Source organism: Saccopteryx leptura, chromosome 10, assembly GCF_036850995.1.
Source record: "Saccopteryx leptura isolate mSacLep1 chromosome 10, mSacLep1_pri_phased_curated, whole genome shotgun sequence".
Taxonomy (NCBI): Eukaryota; Metazoa; Chordata; class Mammalia; order Chiroptera; family Emballonuridae; genus Saccopteryx; species Saccopteryx leptura.
In genome coordinates, this window is record NC_089512.1 from 6,133,391 (window position 1) to 6,158,246 (window position 24,856).

The 24,856-nt window shown below is 41.6% G+C and overlaps 1 protein-coding gene across 8 annotated transcripts in view; it reads right to left on the minus strand.

The window, feature by feature from the left end:
• Positions 1-24,856, minus strand: part of RBM6 (RNA binding motif protein 6) — a 101,947-nt gene that overhangs the window by 51,918 nt on the left and 25,173 nt on the right. For 7 of the 8 annotated variants that reach the window (XM_066350761.1, XM_066350764.1, XM_066350760.1 and 4 more), the window contains 4 exons: positions 19,122-20,406; positions 17,369-17,458; positions 15,969-16,038; positions 5,895-5,968 (listed from right to left, as the gene is read on the minus strand). The exons of the other annotated variant lie outside the window; for it this stretch is intronic. In XM_066350761.1, coding sequence (XP_066206858.1) covers positions 5,895-5,968; positions 15,969-16,038; positions 17,369-17,458; positions 19,122-20,406 — 1,519 coding nt within the window. The remainder of the gene's footprint in view (positions 1-5,894; positions 5,969-15,968; positions 16,039-17,368; positions 17,459-19,121; positions 20,407-24,856) is intronic. 8 annotated transcript variants of the gene reach the window in all.

Genomic DNA, 24,856 nt, shown 5'->3' on the forward strand with positions numbered 1-24,856 from the left:
GTTCCCACACCAGAAAAGGCCAGCATCTCATGAATTTTCACTTTGGGTGATAACAAAATCCTATTCCTTGCACTTTATGAAGTCAGCTGATTCTGTCATACAACCAAGTTCTCTTTAGCTATAGAAGGCCACTGATGCTAAGAAAGTTGAATAAAAATTCCAGTAAGAAGTTAATTCTTCTCCTAGGGTTATCTTTTATTTATTTTTCGACAGAGAGAGAGAGAGGGAGTCGGAGAAAGGAATAGATAGGGACAGACAGACAGGAAGGGAAAGAGATGAGAAGCATCAATTCTTCACTGCAGCTCCTTAGTTGTTCAATAATTGCGTTCTCATATGTGCCTTGACCAGGGGGGCTACAGCAGAGTGAGTGACTTCTTGCTCAAGCCAGCGACCATAGGGTCATGTCTATGATCCCATGCTCAAGCCAGTAACTCCGCGCTTAAGCCAGATGAACCCGCGCTCAAGCCGGTGACCTCGGGGTTTCAAACCTGGGTCCTCCGCATCCCAGGCCGACGCTCTATCCACTGCGCCACTGCCTGGTCAGGCTCCTAGGGTTACCTTTTATAAAAGAATTTTAGTGACTGTTTGGCCAAGTATGATTAGGTAACAAACATCACATCTGCAAACTTGAGAAAATAAAACGCTAATTCTTGCAGACCAAATGATAACAGTTTGAGAGACCAAACTCTCAGAACTGGACAACCACTGAAAGGGACTGAGTCTCTAACACAATGCTTCTTACTCCCCTCCAAAGTCCCAGTGCAACGGCTCAGCCAGCAAAAGGAGATAATATTCACCCTCTACCTCCAGGGACTTGGACAACAGAGAAAGCCAACGGTATATGAAACAGCTAGAAACAACCTTCCCAGCGGGGGTGGGACAAAGGCCCTGCCTCACAGTGACTGCTGGCTGTCCACGTCTTCCTCGACAGAGAAGGTGAAGGGAGGGGCCACCAGCCTTCTGTTAGAGATCACTTCCCCGGACAGACAGCCTCCTGAGCGATGCCCTGGGGAGTCCCCCTGGCTCCGTACTGACCAGAGTGTCCTAGAGTTTGATGCCTCCATGGAAGCACAGGAAAAGGGCTGGAGGGGCCTTAGTTACCATCTCGAACCTCATTAAGGCATATATAACCCATAATATTTGACAAAGGAAGCTGGCAGACCTATAAATATCAGTCAATAATAAATAAAAATGATTTCACATCAAGAGTTAAGATAGCAGAATTATAAAAAAAAAACTCAACCCAAACCTCCTGAGAGGCATTCATACAGACTCTGCTCAGAGGCGGCCAGCAGAGGGTGACTCACAATCTGTACCAATCTGGTCTGGAGTAAAACCTGAGGGAAGGCGGGAGAGGGATGAACAGACAGGGACATTCACCGCCCACAAACACTTGGTCTATGCACTCAAAGGAGTAGGGACTTCTTTCTTCAGTCTTATGTTTTACAGATTTTGAACTACTGTGTTCTTGGGAGATTGATCCACATCCATTTCTTAACAGAATATCCAGAGAGGAACATTTCATTTTCCCAGAATTATGACTGGAAATTACCTGACATGAAGAAAGGGGACAGGGAGGAGATGATTATCTTATTTCAAATGCTTACGAGGTGCCAAGTGCTATGTAAAATGTCTGTATACATTATTCACCACGAGTCACTACTCAAACATAATGTCACTCCTCAAGAAGCTTCCCTCCCCCGCAAGCTGCTCCATCATGCACTCTCGCAACCCCGTTCGTGATCTCTGTGGTGTTCAGCACTACCATATGTTATTTCAAATTTGTCTATTTGCTTATGCCCTCACTAAAACAGGAGTTTTACAATTTCTCTTGTTTACTGCAGCATCCCCAGCATCCAGAAAGGCGCCTGGCACACAGCAGGCACCAGTGAATGTGTGTTCTCATCTAACCTGCACCAGAGCCCCATGGGGTACTGCTAACACAGGGAACTGGGATTGAGGGAATTTGCCAGAGACCACCCAGCAAGTCACATCTGACTGTAGAGCCTACCCTCCTCTTTTCTATGGTACTTACAAATTTCCCTGCAGATCCCATCCTCAAAAAACTTTCCATCCAAATGATCTGCACACAGCCCGAGCTGCGGTAAAGTTATTAAAGGGATGCTGCCAGGCTGTAAAGTCTACATGGTTCGGCGCGGCTGTGCAGCGGTGCTCGCAGCATGCCCCTGGTCCCGGGTCTAGGGGAAGAATAACAATCTCGGAAATGGAGTTGACTGAATAAGGATACGGCAATGTCTTATTAAGGAATAACTCTGAAAACTGAAAATTATATCACAAAAATTTAGAGTTTTTTGAGAGAATGCCCTATGGGATACACGAGTACCACATAATCTCTGTCACCTTTCTTAGTCTGAGATTATAAGGTCCTAGAAGACAGAGCTGTCCTTACTTGCACTCTTGCACAGTGCTTTATGGTACCCTATGCATGAGAAAGTCTGTCAGAAAATTCTGTTTCACACCTGGAAGTAGCTTGAGCCTGCTCCTGCTTTGTTCTGCTGTCCCATTCACTGAACAAGGATCATTCACCAGGGACCTGGAGTCCCTACGAGTGTTTCTAGATTGGGTGGGAAGGTTAGAGAAAAGATATTACTCGTATAAATGAATATTTTTCAGATGTGGCTCTAACAGAAACCCTGACTAAGAGTAAACCTTGCCTGACCAGGTGGTGTAGTGGATAAAGTGTCAGCCTAGAACGCTGAGGACACAAGTTCAAAACCCCAAAGTTGCCTGACCAGACGGTGGCGCAGTGTATAGAGCGTCGAACTGGGATGCAGATGACCCAGGTTCCAGACCCTGAAGTCGCCAATTTGAGCGCGGGTTCACCTGCCTTGAGCAAAAACTCACCAGCTTGGACCCAAGGTTGCTGGCTCGAGCAAGGGGTTACTCGGTCGGCTGAAGGCCCGCGGTCAAGGCACATATGAGAAAGCAAACAATGAACAACTAAGGTCTCGCAAGGAAAAACTGATGATTGATGCTTCTCATCTCTCTCCATTCCTGTCTGTCCCTGTCTATCCCTCTCTCTGACTCTCTCTCTGTCCCTGTAAAAAACAAAACAAAACAAAAAAAAACCCCAAGGTTGTTGACTTGACTGTGGGCTCATCCAGCTTGAGCATGAAATGACAGACATGACACCGTGGTTGCTTGCTTGAACCCAAAGGTCACTGGTTTGAAGTCCAAGGTCAACGGTTTGAACAAGAGGTCACTGGCTTGGCTGGAGCCCCCCAGTCAAGGCACATATGAGAAACTAATCAATGAATAACTAAGGTGCCACAACTATGAGTTGATGCTTCTCATCTCTCTCATCTGTCTGTCCCTGTTTCTCTCTCTCTTGCCAAAAGAAAAAATGAATAAACCTTGTTTTTAGTTCTTATTTGTTTTTAAGTGAGAGGAGGGGAAATAGTGAGACAGACTCCCACATGTGCCCTGACTGGGTGCCTGGGGACGACACTCAGACCAGTTGAGTCACTGGCTATGAGAGGTGAAGAGAGAGAGAAGGGGAGAAGAAGGGGAAGAGAAGCCGACAGTCATTCTCATGTGTACCCTGACCACAGATTGAACCTGGGATGTTTATATGCCAGGCTGACGCTCTATCCACTGAGTCAACTGGCCAGGGCCTAAACCTTCTTTTTTATTTATTTATTATTTATTTTTTTGTATTCTTCTGTAGTAAGAAGAAGGGAGGCAGACAGACAGACTCCTGCATGCGCCCAACCAGGATCCACCTGGCATGCCCACTATGGGGCGATGCTCTGCCCATCTGGGGCATTGCTCTGTTGTAACCAGAGCCATTCTAGCGCCTGAAGCGGGGGCCATGGAGCCATCCTCAGCAGCGCCTGAGCCAACCTGCTCCAATGGAGCCCTGGCTGCAGGAAGGGAAGAGAGAGAGAGAGATGAAGGAGAGGGGGAAGGGTGGAAAAGCAGACGGGTGCTCCTCATGTGTGAGGCCAGGAATCGAATATGGGACTTCCACACGCCGGGCCAGACACTCTACCACTGAGCCAGCTGGCCAGGGTGGGCCTAAATCTTGTTTTTAAAGAAGGCTGTCCTAGTTCTATTTGGCACTACTCTTTAGGGAGCTGGATGCTTTAGACACGATTTTTTGTTGGGATGGAGAGAAGAGGTAGTTAAGGCACAATACTGCTTATTTTTCTTTTTTTTTTCCAAGATTTTATTCATTTTAGAGGAGAGAGAGAGAGAGAGAGCAAGAGAGAGAAAGGGGAGGTGGAGAAGGAAGCATCAACTCCCATATGTGCCTTGACCAGGCAAGCCCAGGGTTTTGATCTGATGATCTCAGAGTTCCAGGTTGACGTTTTATCCACTGCGCCACCACAGGCCAGGCCTGCCTTATTATTTTAGATCAATGATTACATAGCTCTGATAGAAATCAACACTCCACTAGGAGAAACACACAGTTGGGAGAATGGTACAAAAGAAATGGAGCCTACTATGACTCCCCCATTTATGTTTCCACCAGTCACAGTATTGCTTAGTACAGTGGCAGAGGACTTAAAGACTATTCACTGATAAGAACAAGATGATTATGAATTAAATGAGTATTCTTATATTAGGACAAATTGTCAGAATGAAATAGATCATAAGCATACAGATTGGGACCTTCATTCTTCTCTTCTAATACTGGAAGGTAGCACAATTTCTGATACATAATCAGTGTCTGTTAAGTGACTGATTCAATGATGGATATGGAACAGTCAACAAGAACTGTCAAGGGGATATGGTCCTATCCTGGTCATTCTCTGAGGATCTAGCAATATTTATACCACTAACAATGAAGATAGTAAGTCAAGTTTCCTCTAATTAGTGCCTCTCCCAAAGGATTTAGAGCATGTCCTCTCCATAAGGGAAGAACATTGAGCAAAGAAGGGAAAAAGTTCAGTGTAGTGCGCCATTCTGAACGGAACAAAGCTGATAAAAGGGCCTTCCATAAAAGAGGAAACGCTCTCAGGCAATATGACTCTTCTCCAGCAGAGCCTTCTCTCAAGATTCCAGGTGCACAGTTAATAGGCAGACATAAAAATCAAACTACATTGCTAAGCTTCTTTCTCCTATTTTACAGTTGGAGGAACTAAGACACCACTAAAAAAACAAAACAAAAAACACCCACAAACCTTTCCCTAAGGAAACACCAGGACCCGAAGGATTCTATCCGTTTTATAATTCTTCCCAAAACTACCAAGCAGGGTTTAATTAAAAACCCAGAATACAGATCTAGGTGGCAAGCTGAATACATCTAGGCGTTTCAAACATACATAAATACAGATTCAGATTCACCAGCTTTGACTAAATGCCGCCAGGAACTTGAGTACGAAACTTCAGTTTGCAAAGAACAATTAATGCAATAGACAAAACAATCCATGCCTCTCTCCTCCCTGATGGCTCCCATAAGAAAATAGCACATGCAGGCAGGACCCAGTGCCACAGGAGCTGCCATCTGCGGTCTTCACCCTACGTCTGGATGAGAACACTGACCCAGACCTCCTGTGCTAGGCAGTTCCTTGAGATCACGGACTCTCAAGGGTCCCCAAGGACCATCTCTGCATCAGGACCCCCATCTCAGTCACACTCATGGGGAAGCGCTCCAGATCAGTCACTTTTTTCCATCTACTGCCTTTGGAACACAGTCCAACTACAACTGGGCTCTGGTTTTTAAAAGACACTCTGAGCCATTAACTCTTCCAGAGGAACATTCCCAGCCTCTCTGAAAGCTTCTCCTCACAACAGCTTTTTGGTTGGTATGTGGTGTGCTCCAAATACAGGTTTCTGGTACCTTTCCGAAGTGTCATCATTTGAAACCCCCCCTCCCCATACATAAATAAATATCCTTCCAGCATCATTTGACCGAAGTATAAAGCAACCTGGTTGGCCTCCATGCATCCGATGGCATCTTCCAAGAGTGAAAACTCCACGCAGACATAGCCATAGTCGTAACCTGGGGACAGCATTTAAATACAGACGGGAGTGGTGTTAGTGCCTTGCAAACACAAAAGACACTTAAATCCCCTGTTTCTGAATCCCTTAAACACAGCCCTCCCAGCTAGCCCCTCCCTCCCCTAAACTAGACAAAGCTACTACCCCCCAAAAAAACAAAGTACTCAAGGAAAGTCTGGATGTTTCTGGACTTTGAGAGTCATTCCAGAAATGACTTTTTCTATTAACCATGAAGATCCTCTGCCCTCTTTAGCACTGATGATCTGGAGAGGGTAATCCCACTGAAAGTTCAAGTGGGGACCCAAAACATTTTAACCACAGGCTGAATCTTCTGAAAAAACAAAGTCAACAAAAATAGAAAAGTATCTAGAAAAAGAAAGTATCCCAAGAGAGGAAACAGAAGAAATTATCCCAAAGCTATGCTAATAGTCACCACTTTTCAAGCAGAAACCACCTTCAAAGACAGAAGTGCTGACAGACTGGGGCAACTATTCTGTTTGGGTACCACAGGAGGCTTCTGGTTGGCAGGGGACAGACCCTTTCAGGTCTCCTTTTTTTCCTTGTTTCAACTCAAGTCATAAACCAGCTAAATCTTTACAAAAAGGAAGAAGGTGTAAAAGCAGAAATAAGTACAAAGAGCTGGGTCCAAGTTTATGCTCACGCACAAAGCCTGGCAGTGGGGTAGGCTGGGGGAGAGACAACTGTTGTTAGCAATCAACACACACTGAAGAATTGAACGTACCATTAGTTAGACGCCCTCCCCCCCTCCTGATCAGTATCACCTGTGGCTCTAATGACCCATTAATTAGACTGCGAAGTCATGGGATTTACAAACTGCTGAACTCTAACCCCAACCTCCCCTATAACAGCCCTGCTTACCAGCATCTGTCCACAAAAATACATTTGTTAATGCAACGCCCCACAAGGGGTTTCCACGCTCCCTTCACTGCCTCACAGGACAGATACACTCATCTTTAGGAGCAACGCTATACAAATGGAACAGCAAGAAAAAGAAGTGATTTGTTCAGATGAGAAATAAAACCCAGACTGACCAGTGGTGGTGCAGTGAATAGTGTCAACCTGGGACGCTGAGGACCCAGGTTCAAAACCCTGAGGTTACCGGCTTGAGCCCAGGGGTCAGTGGCTTGGCTGGAGCCCCCCCTCAAGGCAAGTGTGAGAAGCAATCAATGAACAACTAAAGTGATGCAACTATAAGTTGATGCTTTTCATCTTTCTCCCTCCCTGCCTATTTGTCTGTCTCTCTCTCGCTAAAAAAAAAAAAGAACAAGAAAAGAAGAAGAAATATAAGTCAGGGGAAAAAATCCAACACAAAACCTAGGACAATTCTGAGCACAAAGTATATATAACAACAGAAAACTGTCATCATTGACTCAATGTATCAAGGGCCAGAAAACAAATCAAATATTAATTAAAATTTTAATTTAAAAGAAAAATCTTTTAAAATTTTAATTAAAATTTAAGTTAAAAAAAATTCCATTGCTAAGGCAATGGAAAATATAACCTAAAAAGTAGTTGAAAGTTGGCCCTGGCCAGCTGGCTCAGTGAGCAGAGTCTCAGCCAGAGTGTGGCCGTCCTGGGTTCAATCCTCGGTCAGGGCACACGAGAAGCAACCATCTGCTTTTCTTCCCTTCCCTCTCTTCTTCTATCTCTCTTCCCCTCTCATAGACAGTGGCTTGACTGGCTTGAGCGTCGGGCTTTGAGGATAGCTTGGTTGATTTGAGCATTGGCCCCAGACAGGGGTTGCCAGGTGGATCCTGGTCGGGGCATGTGCAGGAGTCTATCTCCCCTCCTCTCACTTAAAAAAAAAGTAGACCAACGTAGGTAAAATGGGTTGGATTCCTTGTCACATGGAATGAATGGCCTGCAATGTCATTATAATAGTAATAAAGCTATAACTTAAGATTTGTTAAATACTCCAAGTTTTCCCTGGCCGCATATCTCCGTTAGAGCATCGTCCTGAAGTGCAGAGGTTTGCTGGTTCGATCCCTAGTCAGGGCACATACAGGAACAAACTGATGTTCCTATCTCTCCCTCTCTCTCTCATTAAAATCAATAAGTAAAAATGGAAAAATATACTCCAAGTTCTTTATGAAAGTTGTAACAACAGTTCAGGTTGATTCTTGCTTTGAATTTCAGGAAATGACCAGGAAGAATAAAGGAAAGCTGCTAGATAGCTCCAATTTTCTACCTGATTTCACAGCTTTGACCATAACCCCTGCAATTTCCATTTCAACTTACCACAAAAATCAGCCTCCTCTGATTAGTTAACTATTTGAAGAAATAAAATTACTTTAGAGATATAATGTGTATTTGTACATATACTATTAACAAGAAAAATTGTTTTGTTATTTAATTCCTTTCAAAGTAGACTCTCTTGATATAAAACTCAGTGCATATCTCCCACATAAAATATTCTGAACTGCCTGACCAGATGGTGGCGCAGTGGATAGAGCATCGGACCGGAACACAGAGGACCCACATTCAAGACCCCAAGGTCACCCGCTTAAGCACAGGCTCATCTGGCTTGAGCGCAGGGTCATTGGCTTGAGCATGGGATCATAGACATGAACCCATGGTTTCTGGCTTGAGCCCAAAGATTGCTGGCTTGAAGCCCAAGGTTGCCAGCTTGAGCCCAAGGTTGCTGGCTTGAGCTAGGGGTCACTTGCTCTGCTGTAGACCCCCCCATCCCATCAAGGCACATATAAGAAAGCAATCAATGAACAGCTAAGAAGACTAAGGAGCTGCAACGAAGAATTAATGCTTTTCATCTCTCTCCCTTCCCATCTGTCTGTCCCAATCTGTCCCTCTCTCTGTCTGTCACACACAAAAATAAAATCATTCTGCAGTGTGTAAAGGGCTCTGTGTGTTCTTGGGAAACACTGTAGAACAGCAGGAGCAACTAAGGTGCCTTTTATCATCAAATATCTACTGCAAACACTCAAATGCATGTCCACAATCAGAAAAGGTAGCCACAGAACAAGCAGAGGTCCTCTCAAGTGGGTTGATAACGACTACATAACTCACTGAGGGAGTGTCCAGGAGTGTGGAAAGCAACCCACAGCTGCCAAAATGAAAACAGAAACTAAGACCAAATTGGCAAAGCCTTGAGTTTCTTTTCTTACAGAAGTAACTACTGTGGTCCAGAGGAGCACACAGAACCTATAGACACACAGAGAAAAGGGGTTCATGACAGCCTGAGTGGTGGTGGCGCAGTGGATGGAGTGTCGACCTGGGACACTGAAGTCCCAAGTTTGAAACCCCAAGGTCGCTAGCTTGAGCCCAAAGTTCACTGGCTTAAGCAAGGGGTCAATGGTTCAGCTTGAACCCCCCAGGTCAAGGCACATATGAGAAGCAATAAATGAACTAAAGTGACAATTCTTCTCATCTCTCTTTAAAAAAAACACACACACACAAAAAGATTTCATAATCACATTCATACTTTGCTAAAAAACAAACATTTTGATACTAAAGTCACTGGGAAGGAAAAGATATGAACTACAGGAGACATTAAGAGTATCAAATATGCCTGACCAGGCGGTGGCGCAGTGGATAGAGCATCGGACTGGGATGTGGAAGGACCCAGGTTCGAGACTCCGGGGTCACCAGCTTGAGCGCGGGCTCATCTGGCTTGAGCAAAGCTCACCAGCTTGGACCCAGGGTCGCTGGCTCAAGCAAGGGGTTACTCGGTCTGCTGAAGGCCCGCGGTCAAGGCACATATGAGAAAGCAATCAATGAACAACTAAGGTGTCGCAACGAAAAACTGATGATTGATGCTTCTCATCTCTCTCCGTTCCTGTCTGTCTGTCCCTATCTATCCCTCTCTCTGTCCCTGTAAAAAATAAAAGGAAAATAAAATCCAAATTAAAAAAAAAAGAGCATCAAATATTATCTTTATACAGCAACCCTGCAATACTGTATGTTGACAATGTACTTCAGATCTTTATTTATTTGTTTGTTTGTTTTGAGAGATAGAAAGGGAGCACTGGAGGGACAGACAGGGACAGACAACCAGGAAGGGAGAGAGATGAGAAGCATCAACTTGTAGGTCCAGCACCTTAGTTGTTCATTGATTGCTTTCTCCCATGTGCCTTGACTGCGTGGCTGCAGATGAGCCAGGGACCCCTGACTCAAACCAGCGACCTTGGGCTCAAGCCAGTGATCATGGGGTCATGTCTATGATCTCATGCTCAAGTTGGTGAGCTCATGCTCAAGCCAGTGACCTCAGGGTTTTGAACCTGAGTCCTCAGCATCCCAGGCTGGAGCTCTATCCATTGAAGCCACCACCTGGTCAGGCTAATATTAAATTCACAAGCCTAATATTCCAATTTCTTCTACCCATAACTTTAGCTACCAAATAAGAATAGAAATTTAAGTTTAATTATGTCTAAAACTTAAAAAGGAAAAATGTTTACAAAGGCACAATCTTGATCCCTGGCACTCTGTGTATCCAAGACTTATGGATGTATACCATAAGGATTTTCAGTAATTAACAAAACTGACGATGAAAGTAAGTAATATTTACATAGCCTTTGCTGGTGCAAGGCTATAATAAAAATGTTGCATACATTAATTGAATCCTCATAAGCCTACCATATGAAGCAATTATTACTAACCTCATTTTACCCATGGGGAAGAAGGTCAAGAAAGAATAGTAATTTGTTCAAAATCACCTCAATAGTTAAGTAGTAATATATGGCTTCAAAATCAGGCTGTTCAGATTCAAACTGATGTTATTAACCACTATACTGTATAGCTTCTCAGCTTCTCACCCTTAATAAGATTCTAGACCGATACAAGTAATTTGAATTCCAATCTCTCCAGTGCCCAATAACGGAATTCCACATGCTTGCACACAGATAAAACCATGTATATTGTTAAGAAATATTAAAATTTGCAGCACAAAAAATTCCTCTTACTATAAAATACTGATGTCAGAACCATTGTGAGTGGGCCTGAGTATGCATATTAGAAAGTAATCACTCTCATGGGCTGATTTACACTGGCTATTAAAATTCTCCTGAAAATACAAAAACCTGCCTGGCCAATGGTGACGCAGTGGATGAAGTGTCCATGTGGAATGCTGAGGTCACTGGTTTGAGGCCCTGAGCTTGCCCAGTCAAGGCACATACATATAAGAAGTAACTACTGGCCCTGGCCGGTTGGCTCAGTGGTAGAGCGTAGGCCTAGCGTGCAGAAGTCCCGGGTTCGATTCCCAGCCAGGGCACACAGGAGAAGCGCCCATCTGCTTCTCCACCCCTCCCCCTCTCCTTCCTCTCTGTCTCTCTCTTCCCCTCCCGCAGCCGAGGCTCCATTGGAGCAAGGATGGCCCGGGCGCTGGGGATGGCTCCTTGGCCTCTGCCCCAGGCGCCAGAGTGGCTCTGGTCACAACAGAGCGATGCCCCGGAGGGGCAGAGCATCGCCCCCTGGTGGGCAGAGCGTCGCCCCCTGGTGGGCGTGCCGGGTGGATCCTGGTCAGGCGCATGCGGGAGTCTGTCTGACTGTCTCGCCCCGTTTCTAGCTTCAGAAAAATACAAAAAAAAAAAAAAAAAAAAGAAGTAACTACTATGAGTTGATGCTGCCTGCTCTTCCCTTCTCTCTCTCTCTCTTTCTCTCTTCTTCTCTCTTTAAAATCAATAAATAAAAACTTTAAAAAAGAAAGAAGACAAAAACCCAAAAGTCTTACTGTAAATGATGGCTATAATAACAATATGGTAACATACTTGATATAGTATACTTAATATATTTTAAAAGCTTGCCTGACCTGTGGTGGGGCAGTGGATAAAACGTTGACCTGGAATGCTGAGGTCGCTGGTTCAAAACCCCAGGCTTTCCTGGTCAAGACACATACAAGAAGCAACTACAATGAGTTAATGTGTCCTGCTCCTCTCACCCTCCTGCCTTTCTCTCTCTAAAAATCAGTACATAAAATCTTTTAAAAAAAAGTACAACCAAATGCATGCAAGATAAAATGCACTGTTTTAAGGTGTACAATTCAGTGCCATTAAGTATACGCACCATGTTATGCAACCATCACCACCATCTAGTTCCAGAACATTTTTCTCCACAAAAGAGAATCCCATACTCATTAAGCAGTCACTGCCCCTCTCCCTCTTCTCCAGCCCCTGACAACTACCAACTTCCTTCCTATCGCTATGGATTTGCCTATTCTGGACACATCATATAGATGGAACCACACAATATGAGGTCTTTCGTGTCTGGATTCTTCCACTGAGCATGTCTTCAAGGTTCACCCCAGTTGTATCATGTACCTGTACTTCAGTTCTTTGTACGTCAGTGTGTGGCCTTTTGAGTCTACTTTGTTTCACTCGGCATAATGCCTATGTGAGTCAATCATGTTGGCACATGCATGAGTAGTTTCTTCATTTTTATCGAGTCGTATTCCATTGTGTGTATATATGAGTTTGCTTGTCCAGCCACCAAAAGACATTTCATTCCTGATACTTTTCCCAGGAATTTAATCCGATAATTTACAAGGAAGGAGATTACAATATATTTGAAAATGGCAAAAGAAAAACTCAAACATACATAACATATGTAGGTTCACCATCCTTTAAATGCAATGCCAAAATTTAAAAATCCTTTAAATATCAAGTTTTTTGGTAAATATTCAATTAAGTCATCAGGAGACAACTCCTGAGCTCCACGACACTAAGTCTCTTTATAGTTGTTTCAATCCACTTAGTGAGAGTACCACACATTTTGCTACAGATATATTATGTCTGTCTTACATCCCACTGAGAGAAACAATTCATGTATGATCTATGTATCACATTACCTTTCCATGTTCAGAAAAACTTATAAAATCATCTGGCCCTACAGATTTTGGACCAAAGTTGTGGCCACAGCTCTAAATGAGACAAAAATTCAATTGATAATTACTTGAGTCAGTGAACAGGGATTAATATCTCTGTTACAGACTGGCTCCCCACCACATAAACTCAAGGATGAACTCGACCCCAGAATACCCCTCCTATAAACAATATCCATCCTGCACCGGTCTTCACAGCCCTAAAAACTACCATTTCTAAAATTACCCTTTCTACTAAAATTCACAGACAATCTTCTTAAAAGTACGTAAGACAGCACGGCTCGGCCACCTAAACCACCCGTAATGCTCCTCACCTCAGAAGAGATCACAGCTGCTCTCAATATACATCACAGACACATTCATTCCACGCATACTGGGGACCTGTCAGTGTCAAGCAGAGCACTTAGAAACGGGACGGACCAAGACCAACAAGGTTCCTGCTGTTGGGAAGCTAACTCTCTAGTTGGAGGACTAAGACACACAAAACCACTGAGAAAAATAACAGGGACAGGTCCTATGACAATAAACTAAGATATAATGAAACATGACTGAAGATTAATTTTAGATTGCAATGGTGAGGCAAGGCCTCTGAGAAGCGAAACTAAAGCCAAAAACTAAACCCTAGAAGACAAGTGAGGATCGGAGGGAAGAGCAGAGTGAAGGCCTAGACGGAGAAAGAAGTCTGTCCTGGTCAAGGACCAGAGAAAAGGCTGGTGTCGTTGGAGCAGATTACGAGAAACAGAGAGCAGTACAGGATGAAGTCAGTCAGTCAAGGGCCAGCTCATGCAGAACAAGAAGATGGGAATTTCTTCCAAGTGAGACAGAAGGCCATTAGAAGATTTTAAGCATGGGAGTAATATGATCTAACTAACTGGTATTTTCAAAAGTTCACTCTACTTGCCAAACAGAGATATTATACGGATAACATGGGACTGGTAATCCAATCCTTTCGTTTAAAAAATCTTTAATACATATCTACATTAGTATATTTAATACATTATCACTTCATATATTAAAATGCTAAGAACGGACTGCATGTCCTGAAAGGCATTTTTTTTAAACTAATGTACTGAATAATTTCACATGTGTATCAATGACTTTGGTTAGCCAATTATGATTTTTTTTTTTTAAATATTTTATTTATTGATTTTTAGAGAGAGGGAGGGGAGAGAGAGAGAGAGAGAGAAGGGGGAGGAGCAGGAAGCATCAACTCCCATATGTGCCTTGACCAGGCAAGCACAAGGTTTTGAACCGGCAACCTCAGTGTTCCAGGTCGACGCTTTATCCCACTGCACCATCACAGGTCAGGCTAGCCAATTATGATTTTAATGGCTACCACAGCCAGCAAATTTAAGAACTTCCTTTGTGGACCCTATACATTAATATGTTTTATTCTGCTAATAAATATGACAATATAAACAGAAAGTCAGAAAGTACTGAAGAAATGAAAAGTTTAAATTGCTGTTGCCTGACCAGGCGGTGGCGCAGTGGATAGAGCATCGGACTGGGATGCGGAAGGACCCAGGTTCGAGACCCCGAGGTCACCGGCTTGAGCGCGGGCTCAACTGGCTTGAGCAAAAAAAAAAAAGCTCACCAGCTTGGACCCAAGGTCACTGGCTCGAGCAGGGGGTAACTCGGTCTGCTGAAGGCCCGTGGTCAAGGCACGTGTGAGAAAGCAATTATTGAACAACTAAGGTGTCACAATGAAAAGCTGGTGATTGATGCTTCTCATCTCTCTCTGTTCTGTCTGTCTATCCCTCTCTCTAACTCTCTCTCTGTCCCTGTAAAAAAATTTTTTTAAATAAATAAATAAATTGCTGTTAAACATCAAGACATCTCTATTTTCCTAAATGTACCAATACTTAATGAAAGCAATGCCCCCAAAAAGGTCAAAACTAAGGTTATTGTCCTACCCCAGTTAAAAAGCAAACCATAATCTATAAACTCTAGTTTAGTTCCCAAAGATAACGGTAAATCAAGAAAGTATGTGTAAGACATGGGCAAAAAATAAAAAATAAAAAAAGCAAACAAACAAAAAAATAGTGAGTGTGCAAGAATAACAAAAGAACTCTGTCTTGTCTCCACAAATCCAGAGGTGCTTTTAAAGTAAAGAAATGATTAGCTTTCTGAGAAATAATGCTTCTGAGTTTGTTCTTAAATTAGAGAAAAAAATATTTCTGGACTTAATGTAAGTTTATGTCAGCACCAGATTATTTCAAGAACAAAAATTAATTTTTTTGTGATTGTTTCCCTCTGCAGAACCAACGTGAAGAAGCTATCTAATTAATACAAAAACTTTATTCCTTATTAAACTATATCCTCAAAAATATGACATGCTCTTACTTAAAGAGTTCTTTACCTTGGATTATGAAATCTAAATTCTATGAAAAGATTAATGCTCTACTTTCCTTCAATTTAAAATTTTACAAAGTAGATCACTAAAAGATTACCTTTATTTTTACACCATTTCATATTATGTAGTCCTAAAAATATTGGTGAATATCTTAAGTGCACGGCACTTCCTTTTTGACTACATTTCTTGTAGTAAAATTTGAAGAAACTGACAGAACTTGGTACTCTCAAATATTGCAGGATATTCTGAAACGTTTAATCTGCAGTTTAGACCACAGAACAGAGGTCAAAGAAAAAGTTCTTTTGAATCTATTTATGGATTTCAACAAGCCAGCTGTTGCAGGATTCTGTTCTCAAAGCAAGACTGAAAATTCAAGAAACTACTAATTTGTACAATTTTTCTTGGAAAATTGTAAATTTCATGCTGAAGCACTAAATGCAAACTTTTACATACAGTAAGTTTATTAAATCCTACTAGTCTCCATTGCAAACATTCCACCACCATGAAGAACATAAATAGCAAGATTAATGATTTAATTATACAAAATATATTCAGGGACAGATGCTGCAACACTCACTTTAAATTGCACAGGCACTCAGATGAACAGGAATGTGCATCCTCATCGCCTGTGTGGACAAAACATCCACGAAGAACCACAGCTAAGGCTAAAGCTGGCTGTTACTTGAAGGCACCAACAGGGGGCTTCTGAAAATCTTAACTGTGGTTTCTTAAAATTCTTCTGAGTAGCACACAACGACCCTTCCTAACCCAAGGCCACAGGCACAACAAGAAACTCACCTGTGTTACACTCCTTCAACTGCAAGTCCTTTACGGGCATGTCATCAGGAGTCCGAAAGGCATTAAGAATCTGCAAGAATATGGTATTTTACAGTAACGTTACAAACAATCAAATACTGAATATTATATTTTCCCCACTGGTTTTTTACTCCACAGAATTTAAAGCTATGATTACTTTATAAATGCAAAATAGCTTCATAAAGAAAAAAATTTAGTCGGCATAATTTAAAGCTATAATTACAAATGCACTTTGGCATTCAAAAACTATTGAATAAATGGAACATAATTATCCAAAAGTCCCCAATTATATAGAAAAGGCAAAAGAGCATAGCTGTCACAAGCTTGAACTCAAGTTCTGACATCAGGGCGCCTGCGTTCTGGGCCCCTCCTGCTCACCTGCTGTGTAACCTTTGAGTGCCTGGCTTCTCATCTATTCACAGAAGATGATATATATACACTAAACTTACTCCAGCCCAGAGCCATGGCACTCAACTCTCCCAGCCTGCTGCTCAGTTCTTCCCCGCACCATCTGGACTGTTCTCTCACTGCGTGCAGTGCTGGGCTCAAATGTCACTTCCTCAGTGCTGGCCTGCTCTAACTACCTGATCTAAAACTGTCCCTAACCCAGTGATGCTCTAAAGTTTTACCTCAGTTTTCTTCAGAGCATTTATCACTGCCTGAAATTGTGATCTGCCTTGTGCTTACTTTTTCATTATCCATGGAAGCAGTGACGATAACACTCTCTGCTGTATTACTCAAACCTAAAACAGTGCCTGGCATGCAGCAGTGCTTAATATTTGAAGTGAATGGATTAAGAGTGCCTATTCATAGTATACTGTAATATTTAAATGAACGAATGCTTGTAAGTATCATGTAAGGCCTGGCACAGGATAAGCACTGTTTGCTTTCGTTGTAATATTCTGACCAAATTCTTCCATGTGTTCAGCTATAATTTAGTCAAGTCAGTCCTTTAACACTGAGGAGTTTGGAGGTTCCCAATTTTTACTACTGTAAATAAACTGCATCTTTATGTATGCAGTTCAACCTGCCCTTTTGGATTATGCCCTAATGAAGGATTACCAGGTCTGAGGACAGCAATCACTTGTCATAATATTTTTTACAAACCTCACCTTGGCGAGTACATGCATAACCAGTGAAATCAGAATAAGTGCTATCATGGTACCAACTTCCTGGTTTAGCTATTGTATCTGCTATAGTAATACAAGGTGTGAACAATGCCAGGAGCTGGGTGAAGAATACCCAAGGCTTTCCTGTATGTTTCTTTACACCTTCCTGGGGATCTGTAATTTTTCCAAATAAAAGTTAAAATTTTTTTTAACTGATCAAAAAAGAAAAAAAAAAAGAGAGAGAAAAAAAAAAGAAAAGAAAACGACACTTACTTCTTCTTTTGTGGCATTTTCAGGCACCCCACATAATTGAATAAGTTTGCTTGGTTTCTCTTCACTTGGGCCAGTCCTATAATCTTGATCCTTGAACCCAGAATAAAAAATTATTTCAGAAATAAATATGTTAGTGCAAAATAAAACAACATAAAATACAGGTAACTCAGGATCAAAAATCAATTTGATTGACTTGCATCATATGAAGATATAAAAAACTAATCTCTTTTTCTGAGATCTAAAATTTGATCTCAAATCATTAGAATACAAATGTGCTAAGATTTAAAAACAACAACTAAAATATTCTTGAAACTACAGTTTTTATTTTTTCAGATAATTTTTATGAGTTTATTTGAGCCAAACTAATGACATGTGTTGGGGAGCAAGATCTCAAATGCTCCATATTTCTTTTCTTGAATGGGAAGGAAGGAAGGAAGGAAGGGAAGGAGGGAGGGAGGGAGGGAGGAGGGAGATAAATAAATAAATAAATAAATAAATAAATTTTAGCCAGATGGCAATTCCAGAGCAAAGTCAAAGAGTATCATCTTAACCATACAACTCAGTATAATTCAGACCATCCTGCATTTTTAATATTCATGAAAGTCTCAGTTCCAACTGATTTCTCTCCATTTCAAAATTTTATCAAGGATTTAACTTTTGAGAAAAAGTCTCCTAATACTAAATGACTACACTTCCCAGTTATGTTTACTTCCCTAGCATAACTGTAAATAGTGCCCCCTTTTATTCTTGAAAATGTCCTAAATAGCCTGACAAGTTGGTGGCACAGTGGATAGAGCGCTGGACTGGGATGTGGAAGGACCCAGGTTCGAGACCCCGAAGTCACCGCTTGAGCGCGGGCTCATCTGGCTTGAGCAAAAAAAAGCTCACCAGCTTGGACCCAAGATCTCTGGCTCGAGCAAGGGGTTCCTCGGTCTGCTGAAGGCCACGGTCAAGGCACATATGAAAAAGCAATCAATGAACAACTAAGGAGTCCCAACAAAAAACGGATGATTGATGCTTCTCTTCTCTCTCCATTCCTGTCTGTCTGTTCCTATCTATCCCTCTCTCTGACTCTCTCTCTGTCCCTGTAAAAAAATAAAGGAGAAAATGTCCTAAATAAATTAAATGTTCTTAAATAAATTATACAGTCAACCACCTCGAATATACTCAAAATCCATTATTTGGTTACTATGTCTTAGGATTACTGTCCTAAATAACAGAAATCTGAGTAGAGATGGGTAAAATCTATTTTAAAAAATAAAATTTTCATTGTCCAATTGCAAATATAATTCTCCTAGCTTGGAATATATGTATATTAGATTATACAGAGAGAAATTCACCATTTAAATCAATTAAGTTAGCTGCAAGAAGATACTTGCGACATTAATATCACCTCCTTATGACTATGGAGATTCCTAAATAAATTTAAGTAAGAAAAGGAACCCCAAAACAGTCACAAGGCCTGACTATGCAAATGTTAAGAGAATCAACTCATACATACTTTCAAAGTAAATTATCCCGAGGCATTTAATCAGTACCATAATTTAGCAAAATATTGAAGAGACACACATCAAAAATATAATTTGAGCTCAGGAACTTTTCTCTCGAGATGTACATTCCATTCTTGAGTACACATTTTGCTTTTTAAGGTTGTACAAGGGGAGACCCAGGACTAGTGGTCTTGGACTCTACACTTCATCCCTCAGAAAAGCCTTATGAAAAAGCAAAGAAGCCATTCACACCATTAACATACCTGAAGCTCCTGTTGGGCATCTCGCAAAGTTTTGCCCTCTGGAAAAGACTTGCTCTGGCCATAGCCAAATATCTGGCTTCCTGGCAGCCTGAGGTCCACATCACGGTACTCCATGCTTCTGTAATCAGTGTCTTGCCGGCCAAGAAAGTCCAGACCACCTTCTTCTTTAAATAGACCAGAATTGGAACTCTGCTTTTCACCTCCACAAGGTTGTGACTTGTCTTGGTCTTGACGTGGACTTGGGCTGTTCTGAAAGTCTGACGAAGACTCATGCTCATAGGCTACACCTTGTGTTTCTCCTCTTGATTCTGAATGCTCAAATTCTCCTTTTGGAATGCCAAAAGCAGGCCTTTCTGCTGTATGGTCATGTGTGGATTCTTCTCTCTTGTTCATATTCAGACCAGAATGTTCTCTATCTTGTGTAGAGGGCTGAATGTAATCCAAAATATTTGGATCCACAGAGGGCATCTCCCTACCCTTAAATTCCATACACGTTCCCATCTCTCTGCCCCTAAAGTTCTGGTCAGTCCTGAACCGGTATCTACCTCTGAAATCTGAATGTGGTGTATCCCTGTCTCTAAAGTCTAGATCACTAGGACCTGAACCTCGGCCTCTAAAGTCCAACTGCGTTCCGTCTTTGTCCCTGAAGTCCAAATCAGATACATCTCTATTCCTAAAATCAGAACGGGACTGATCTCTGGTCCTGAAATCCAAATTTGATAAATCCCTTCCCCTAAAATCTGCATGGGATCCATCCCGGCCTCGAAAATCTAAATCATAAGGGCCCCGGCCCCTGAAGTCAGGTGGAGGGGCATCCCTACCTCTGAAGTCAACAGTGTGAGCTTCCCTGTCTCTGTAGTTCATGTGACATGTTTCCCTACTTCTGTAATCCATAGGAGTACCATTGCCACCCCTATAGTCCATAGGTGGTCCTTCTCTATCCCGAAAATCCCCAGAATGTATGTCCCTACCTCTGAAGTCCAACTGTGATGCATCTCTGCTCTGGAAATCAGAGGGTGAAAAATCTCCCCCCCTGAAATCATGTCCAGATACCTCCCCTCCTCGATAGTCACCAAGCAGTCCGTCTCTAGCTCCATAGCTGAAAGAATGCTCCTCTACATTTACAAAGGGAGGCCCCGAATGCCCCTGGAAATCAAAGGGAAGTGAATCTCTGCCAGGAAAGTTGCCAGAGTGTCTCTCTTGAGCATGACTCTTAAGGGGAGGAGGAGGAGGAGGAGGATAATCCCTGTTCCACCCGGGAGCAAACCTTTCTTCTTGGCTCCCACTGTAGAAACAAAGACAGTGTTATTTATATTGTCCAGAGAGTTTGAAATCTACACACCAGCATATTCTTCTCTAATCACAGCACATTCTTCTGTAAATATATATATATTTTTGGCAGAGTTCTGTAACAAGGTCCTAGATCTGCAGAAAACAGCAAAGTTTTGCTATTTTAGGACGAAGTGGCGGAGTCAACTTTTATGCTCCCATTTCAGAACACGAGGAAAGTCAACACAAGGTTTTCAACATGACTGCTGCAGAAAAAGCTTTCACCCAGTCCTGCAACAGGGAAAATCCGCAACACCAGATAAGCTACCAATGGCGATATACTATAGAAATTTCCATTTCCTACAGCCAGGGAACTTAGAATTCCAAGAGCAACATGATGATTCCTATACATTAGAAAAATCAATGCACTGTAAATTTCTTACAGTAAGTTTCAGGAGGTGTCCTCATTGCTGCATACAGGAGGAACATTCCAAAATATATGATTACAGCACAGACACCACCCAATCAGAATGGATGCAGGCCCCAAATGAAGAAACACTGGCTATAAATAACTAGTAGGAGCACACCAGTGTACACCAGCTAACTGCTAGCCCTGGCTGCATTTAAATCCCAGTTCTAAGTGGCTCCACCCAAAGGCTCTCACTCTCACCTGGTCCTTACTATCCTACCACCCAAAGGCAGCACAGAAGGCAGCATGACTCATGCCACAAAGCATGTGTAAATTGACTAAGCCAAGCCACAGCATTCAGGAGCTTAATGCTGAAAGGGCCTTAGAGAGAGTATTAGGCCTTCAAGCATTATTCCCAGGTCCAAAAATGAAGAAGCTGCTATTCTACATTCTAATGCCTCATGCTCATTTTTCATGGTAATAAATATATTTAAAAATAAGTATAATACTAAATTCACATTCTCAGTTTACAGAACTCAAGCGATAAATAAGAACTGGCCCAATCTTTTATACTACCTAACTTCTGCTCTTTGCCTAATCTCCAGGTCATTTTCCATTGTTTTGGCTTCGATAAAAGTTTAGGGAGTTGAAATAGGCAATTAGGTACCCAGAATCCTGACCGTGGAGAGACATGAGAAAGGAAAACATGAAATGATCTGAAGCATTATCTGCTATTTAGCAGTAAAACAAAAATACTAAGAGATCAAGTCCAACTCAGTTCTCTCCTCCCAAAATATGTATGTTCTATTATATGACCCTTCTGAATGCAGACTACACATTATACTAGAAAGATTCAAAGGACAACTGACTCTGGGTCCCTCAGTTCAAGAGAAACAGTTACAATGCCAAACCCTTTATTAAAATAATAGGAATTGAACAACAGCAACCTAAACATTAGAGCGGGGCAGATTTAATGAATTTTCAGAACTTGATGACTTCTGTTAGCTCCCATTAACATCAGTTATGTCTATGTGGTTCATCATAAGAACAAAATTTAAGCAAGCTTAAATGTTTTTCATAAGTAATACAACTTAACACTAAAATTAAGACATTACCACTAACTGTAATATCTCCCATATTTAAAATCATTTAAATCCCAATAGTTTGCTTAAAGAAAGACTTTAGCCTCAGCAGACACAGGACAAGTGCTGAGCAATCTAAATCTGCATGTCTTCTGATCAAAACACATCCAACACTGTCTCAATACTGCCCTAAGGATTATCTTACCCTCTTAAATTGAGATCAAATGGTTCTAGAGTAACCTACTGTATTAGGGTTATTAGAACTATATTTTATGCAGAATGGTAAAGAAACAGTTCTATTCATATAAAAGAGCAGTGGCTATGAAAATAATTTTTAACCCAATAAAAAGTTTTTAAGAGGAAATGTTAAAATAAAATATAAAATCATTTTCCTGCAAGGTACCTTTTTAAAAAACCCAAATTAGTTCCCCCATGTCTTCCTTCTAGTCAAAGATCTTTAAAGAGTAGCATGGGACAACTTATAAACTAAAATTAAGATGAGGAAATATAATTTTAAATGAGAAATTGGTCAAAGAAAAAAAATGTTATGAAAAAATTTAGAAAGTTAAGCAATAGAGCTCAAGTTACCTAACATTTCTAAAGGCTTACCTAAACCGCCTAAATGGGGGAATTTCATAAGCAACAGCTTATGATTTTTTTACTCACAAAATCATCACCCACAAATATGAGTAAAAAGAATACATTACAGCTGCTCTGCCTGGGGAGTAGCCAACTTTCTCATGGCTTCTCCAACTAAGTTCATTCTCACTTTAAACTCAAAAAAAAAAAAAGAATAAAAGAGAGGGAGAGAAAGAATATATATATTACAATCTAAATATATAAAAATGTTAAAGTACAAGCCCAGTGATCTGGACTAGAGATGAGCAAACTTTTTCCATAAAGAGCCAGATAGCAATTGCTAATGTTAGTCTCTGTCACAACTATTCCCTACCACTGTAGCATGGAAGTCACCGTGGACAGTTTGTAAATCAATGATAGTGGCTGTGTTCCAACAAAACAAAAATCAGCTACGGGCTGTAGTTTGCTGCCTACTGATCCAGATCCTAATATTTTGAAAGAAAAAATATAGCCAGTAGCACCAGCACTGCTTTAATTTAAAGATCAATGAAAAGCATGGTCTGTGGTGGCAGTGGAAAAAGCCTCGACCTGGAAGTCTGACGTCGCAGGTTGGAGGCCCTGGGCTTGCCAGGTCAAGGCACATATGACAAGCAGTCAATGAGCAACTAAAAAGTGAAGCGGCACCTGACCCGTGGTGGCGCAGTGGATAAAGCGTCGACCTGGAAATGCTGAGGTCACCGGTTCGAAACCCTGGGCTTGCCTGGTCAAGGCACATATGGGCGTTGATGCTTCCTGCCCCCCCCCTTCTCTCTCTCCCCCTCTCTCTCCTTTCTAAAAAATGAATAAATTTTTAAAAAAATTAAAAAAAAAAAGTGAAGCAGCTATGAGCTGATACTTCTCGCTCCCCTGCCTCTCTCTCGTAAAATCAATAAATAAAATCTAAAAATAAAAATAAAAAAGTAAAAACATAACTATAAAGATTACTGAACAGAAAGTAAAGACCCTATCATTTAGTATATATTTATGAAACACTAGCTTTATTAAATACTAGATGGATTTTTTAAAAACTCGATTCTCTAAATTTTTCATTGCCCCCCCAAGCTTCAGAACAATGAATGGAACATCTACTTAATTTACATAATCTTGCAGACTACCAATCAGAAAGGAAATTTACTAGTAACAGAAGTTTCAATTGGAGTATCAATATTTTTTAATGTATAACTTTAAGGTCAAATTTCTTGGTCATATACTAAGTAAAACTACCAAAACCACATTCCTTTAGCATTTTAATAATTGTAAACACAATGCAAAATTTTTTGTTTTTGTTTATTTTTAAATATTTTTTGGGATTTTTTTTTTTTTTTTGAGATTTTGTCTATTCATTTTATAGAGGGGAAGAGAGAAAGAGAAGAGGGGGAGGAGCAGGAAGCATCAACTCCCATATGTGCCTTGACGCAGCAAGCCCAGGGTTTTGAACCCATGACCTCAGCATTCCAGGTCGATGCTTTATGAACTGCGCCACCATAGATCAGCCACAACACAAAAGTTTAAAAGACTAAATATTATCATCAGTGCTTACTATATTGACTATAAAAAATGAGCTCCCGGCCCTGGCCGGTTGGCTCAGCAGTAGAGCGTCGGCCTGGCGTGCGGGGCACCCGGGTTCGATTCCCAGCCAGGGCACATAGGAGAAGCGCCCATTTGCTTCTTCTCCCCCCCTCCCCCCTCTCCTTCCTCTCTGTCTCTCTCTTCCCCTCCCGCAGCCAAGGCTCCATTGGAGCAAAGATGGCCCGGGCGCTGGGGATGGCTCCTTGGCCTCTGCCCCAGGCGCTAGAGTGGCTCTGGTCGCCGCAGAGCGACGCCCCGGAGGGGCAGAGCATTGCCCCCTGGTGGGCAGAGCATCACCCCTGGTGGGCGTGCCGGGTGGATCCTGGTTGGGCGCATGCGGGAGTCTGTCTGACTGTCTCTCCCCGTTTCCAGCTTCGGAAAAATACAAAAAAAAAAAAAAAAAAAAAAATGAGCTCCCTTCAGATTTAAAATATAACCCATTTATAACTGAATGGTACCACCTTCTCCACTTCTCTTTGCACCCAGTATTGCCTAAAACTGAACTGTAGCTTAGAAAACTACACACAGTAATTTTTCTTTCTCAGAACTATTTCTGGTAGCTGAAAATCAATGTGCCACAGGCAAGACACAGCTCTGGATTCTAGACATAAATTAGTGACCTTAACAAAAACTTTATGTACATTTATAAACACTTATGCTAGCTTTCCTCATTAGTCAAGTATGTATTACTTTGCTAAAAGAGGTTAGATAACCAATAAATAATTGAGGGATATTTTTTAATGTTTAAAAAAATGTGATAAAACAAAACAATTGGCATGCTGGTTATT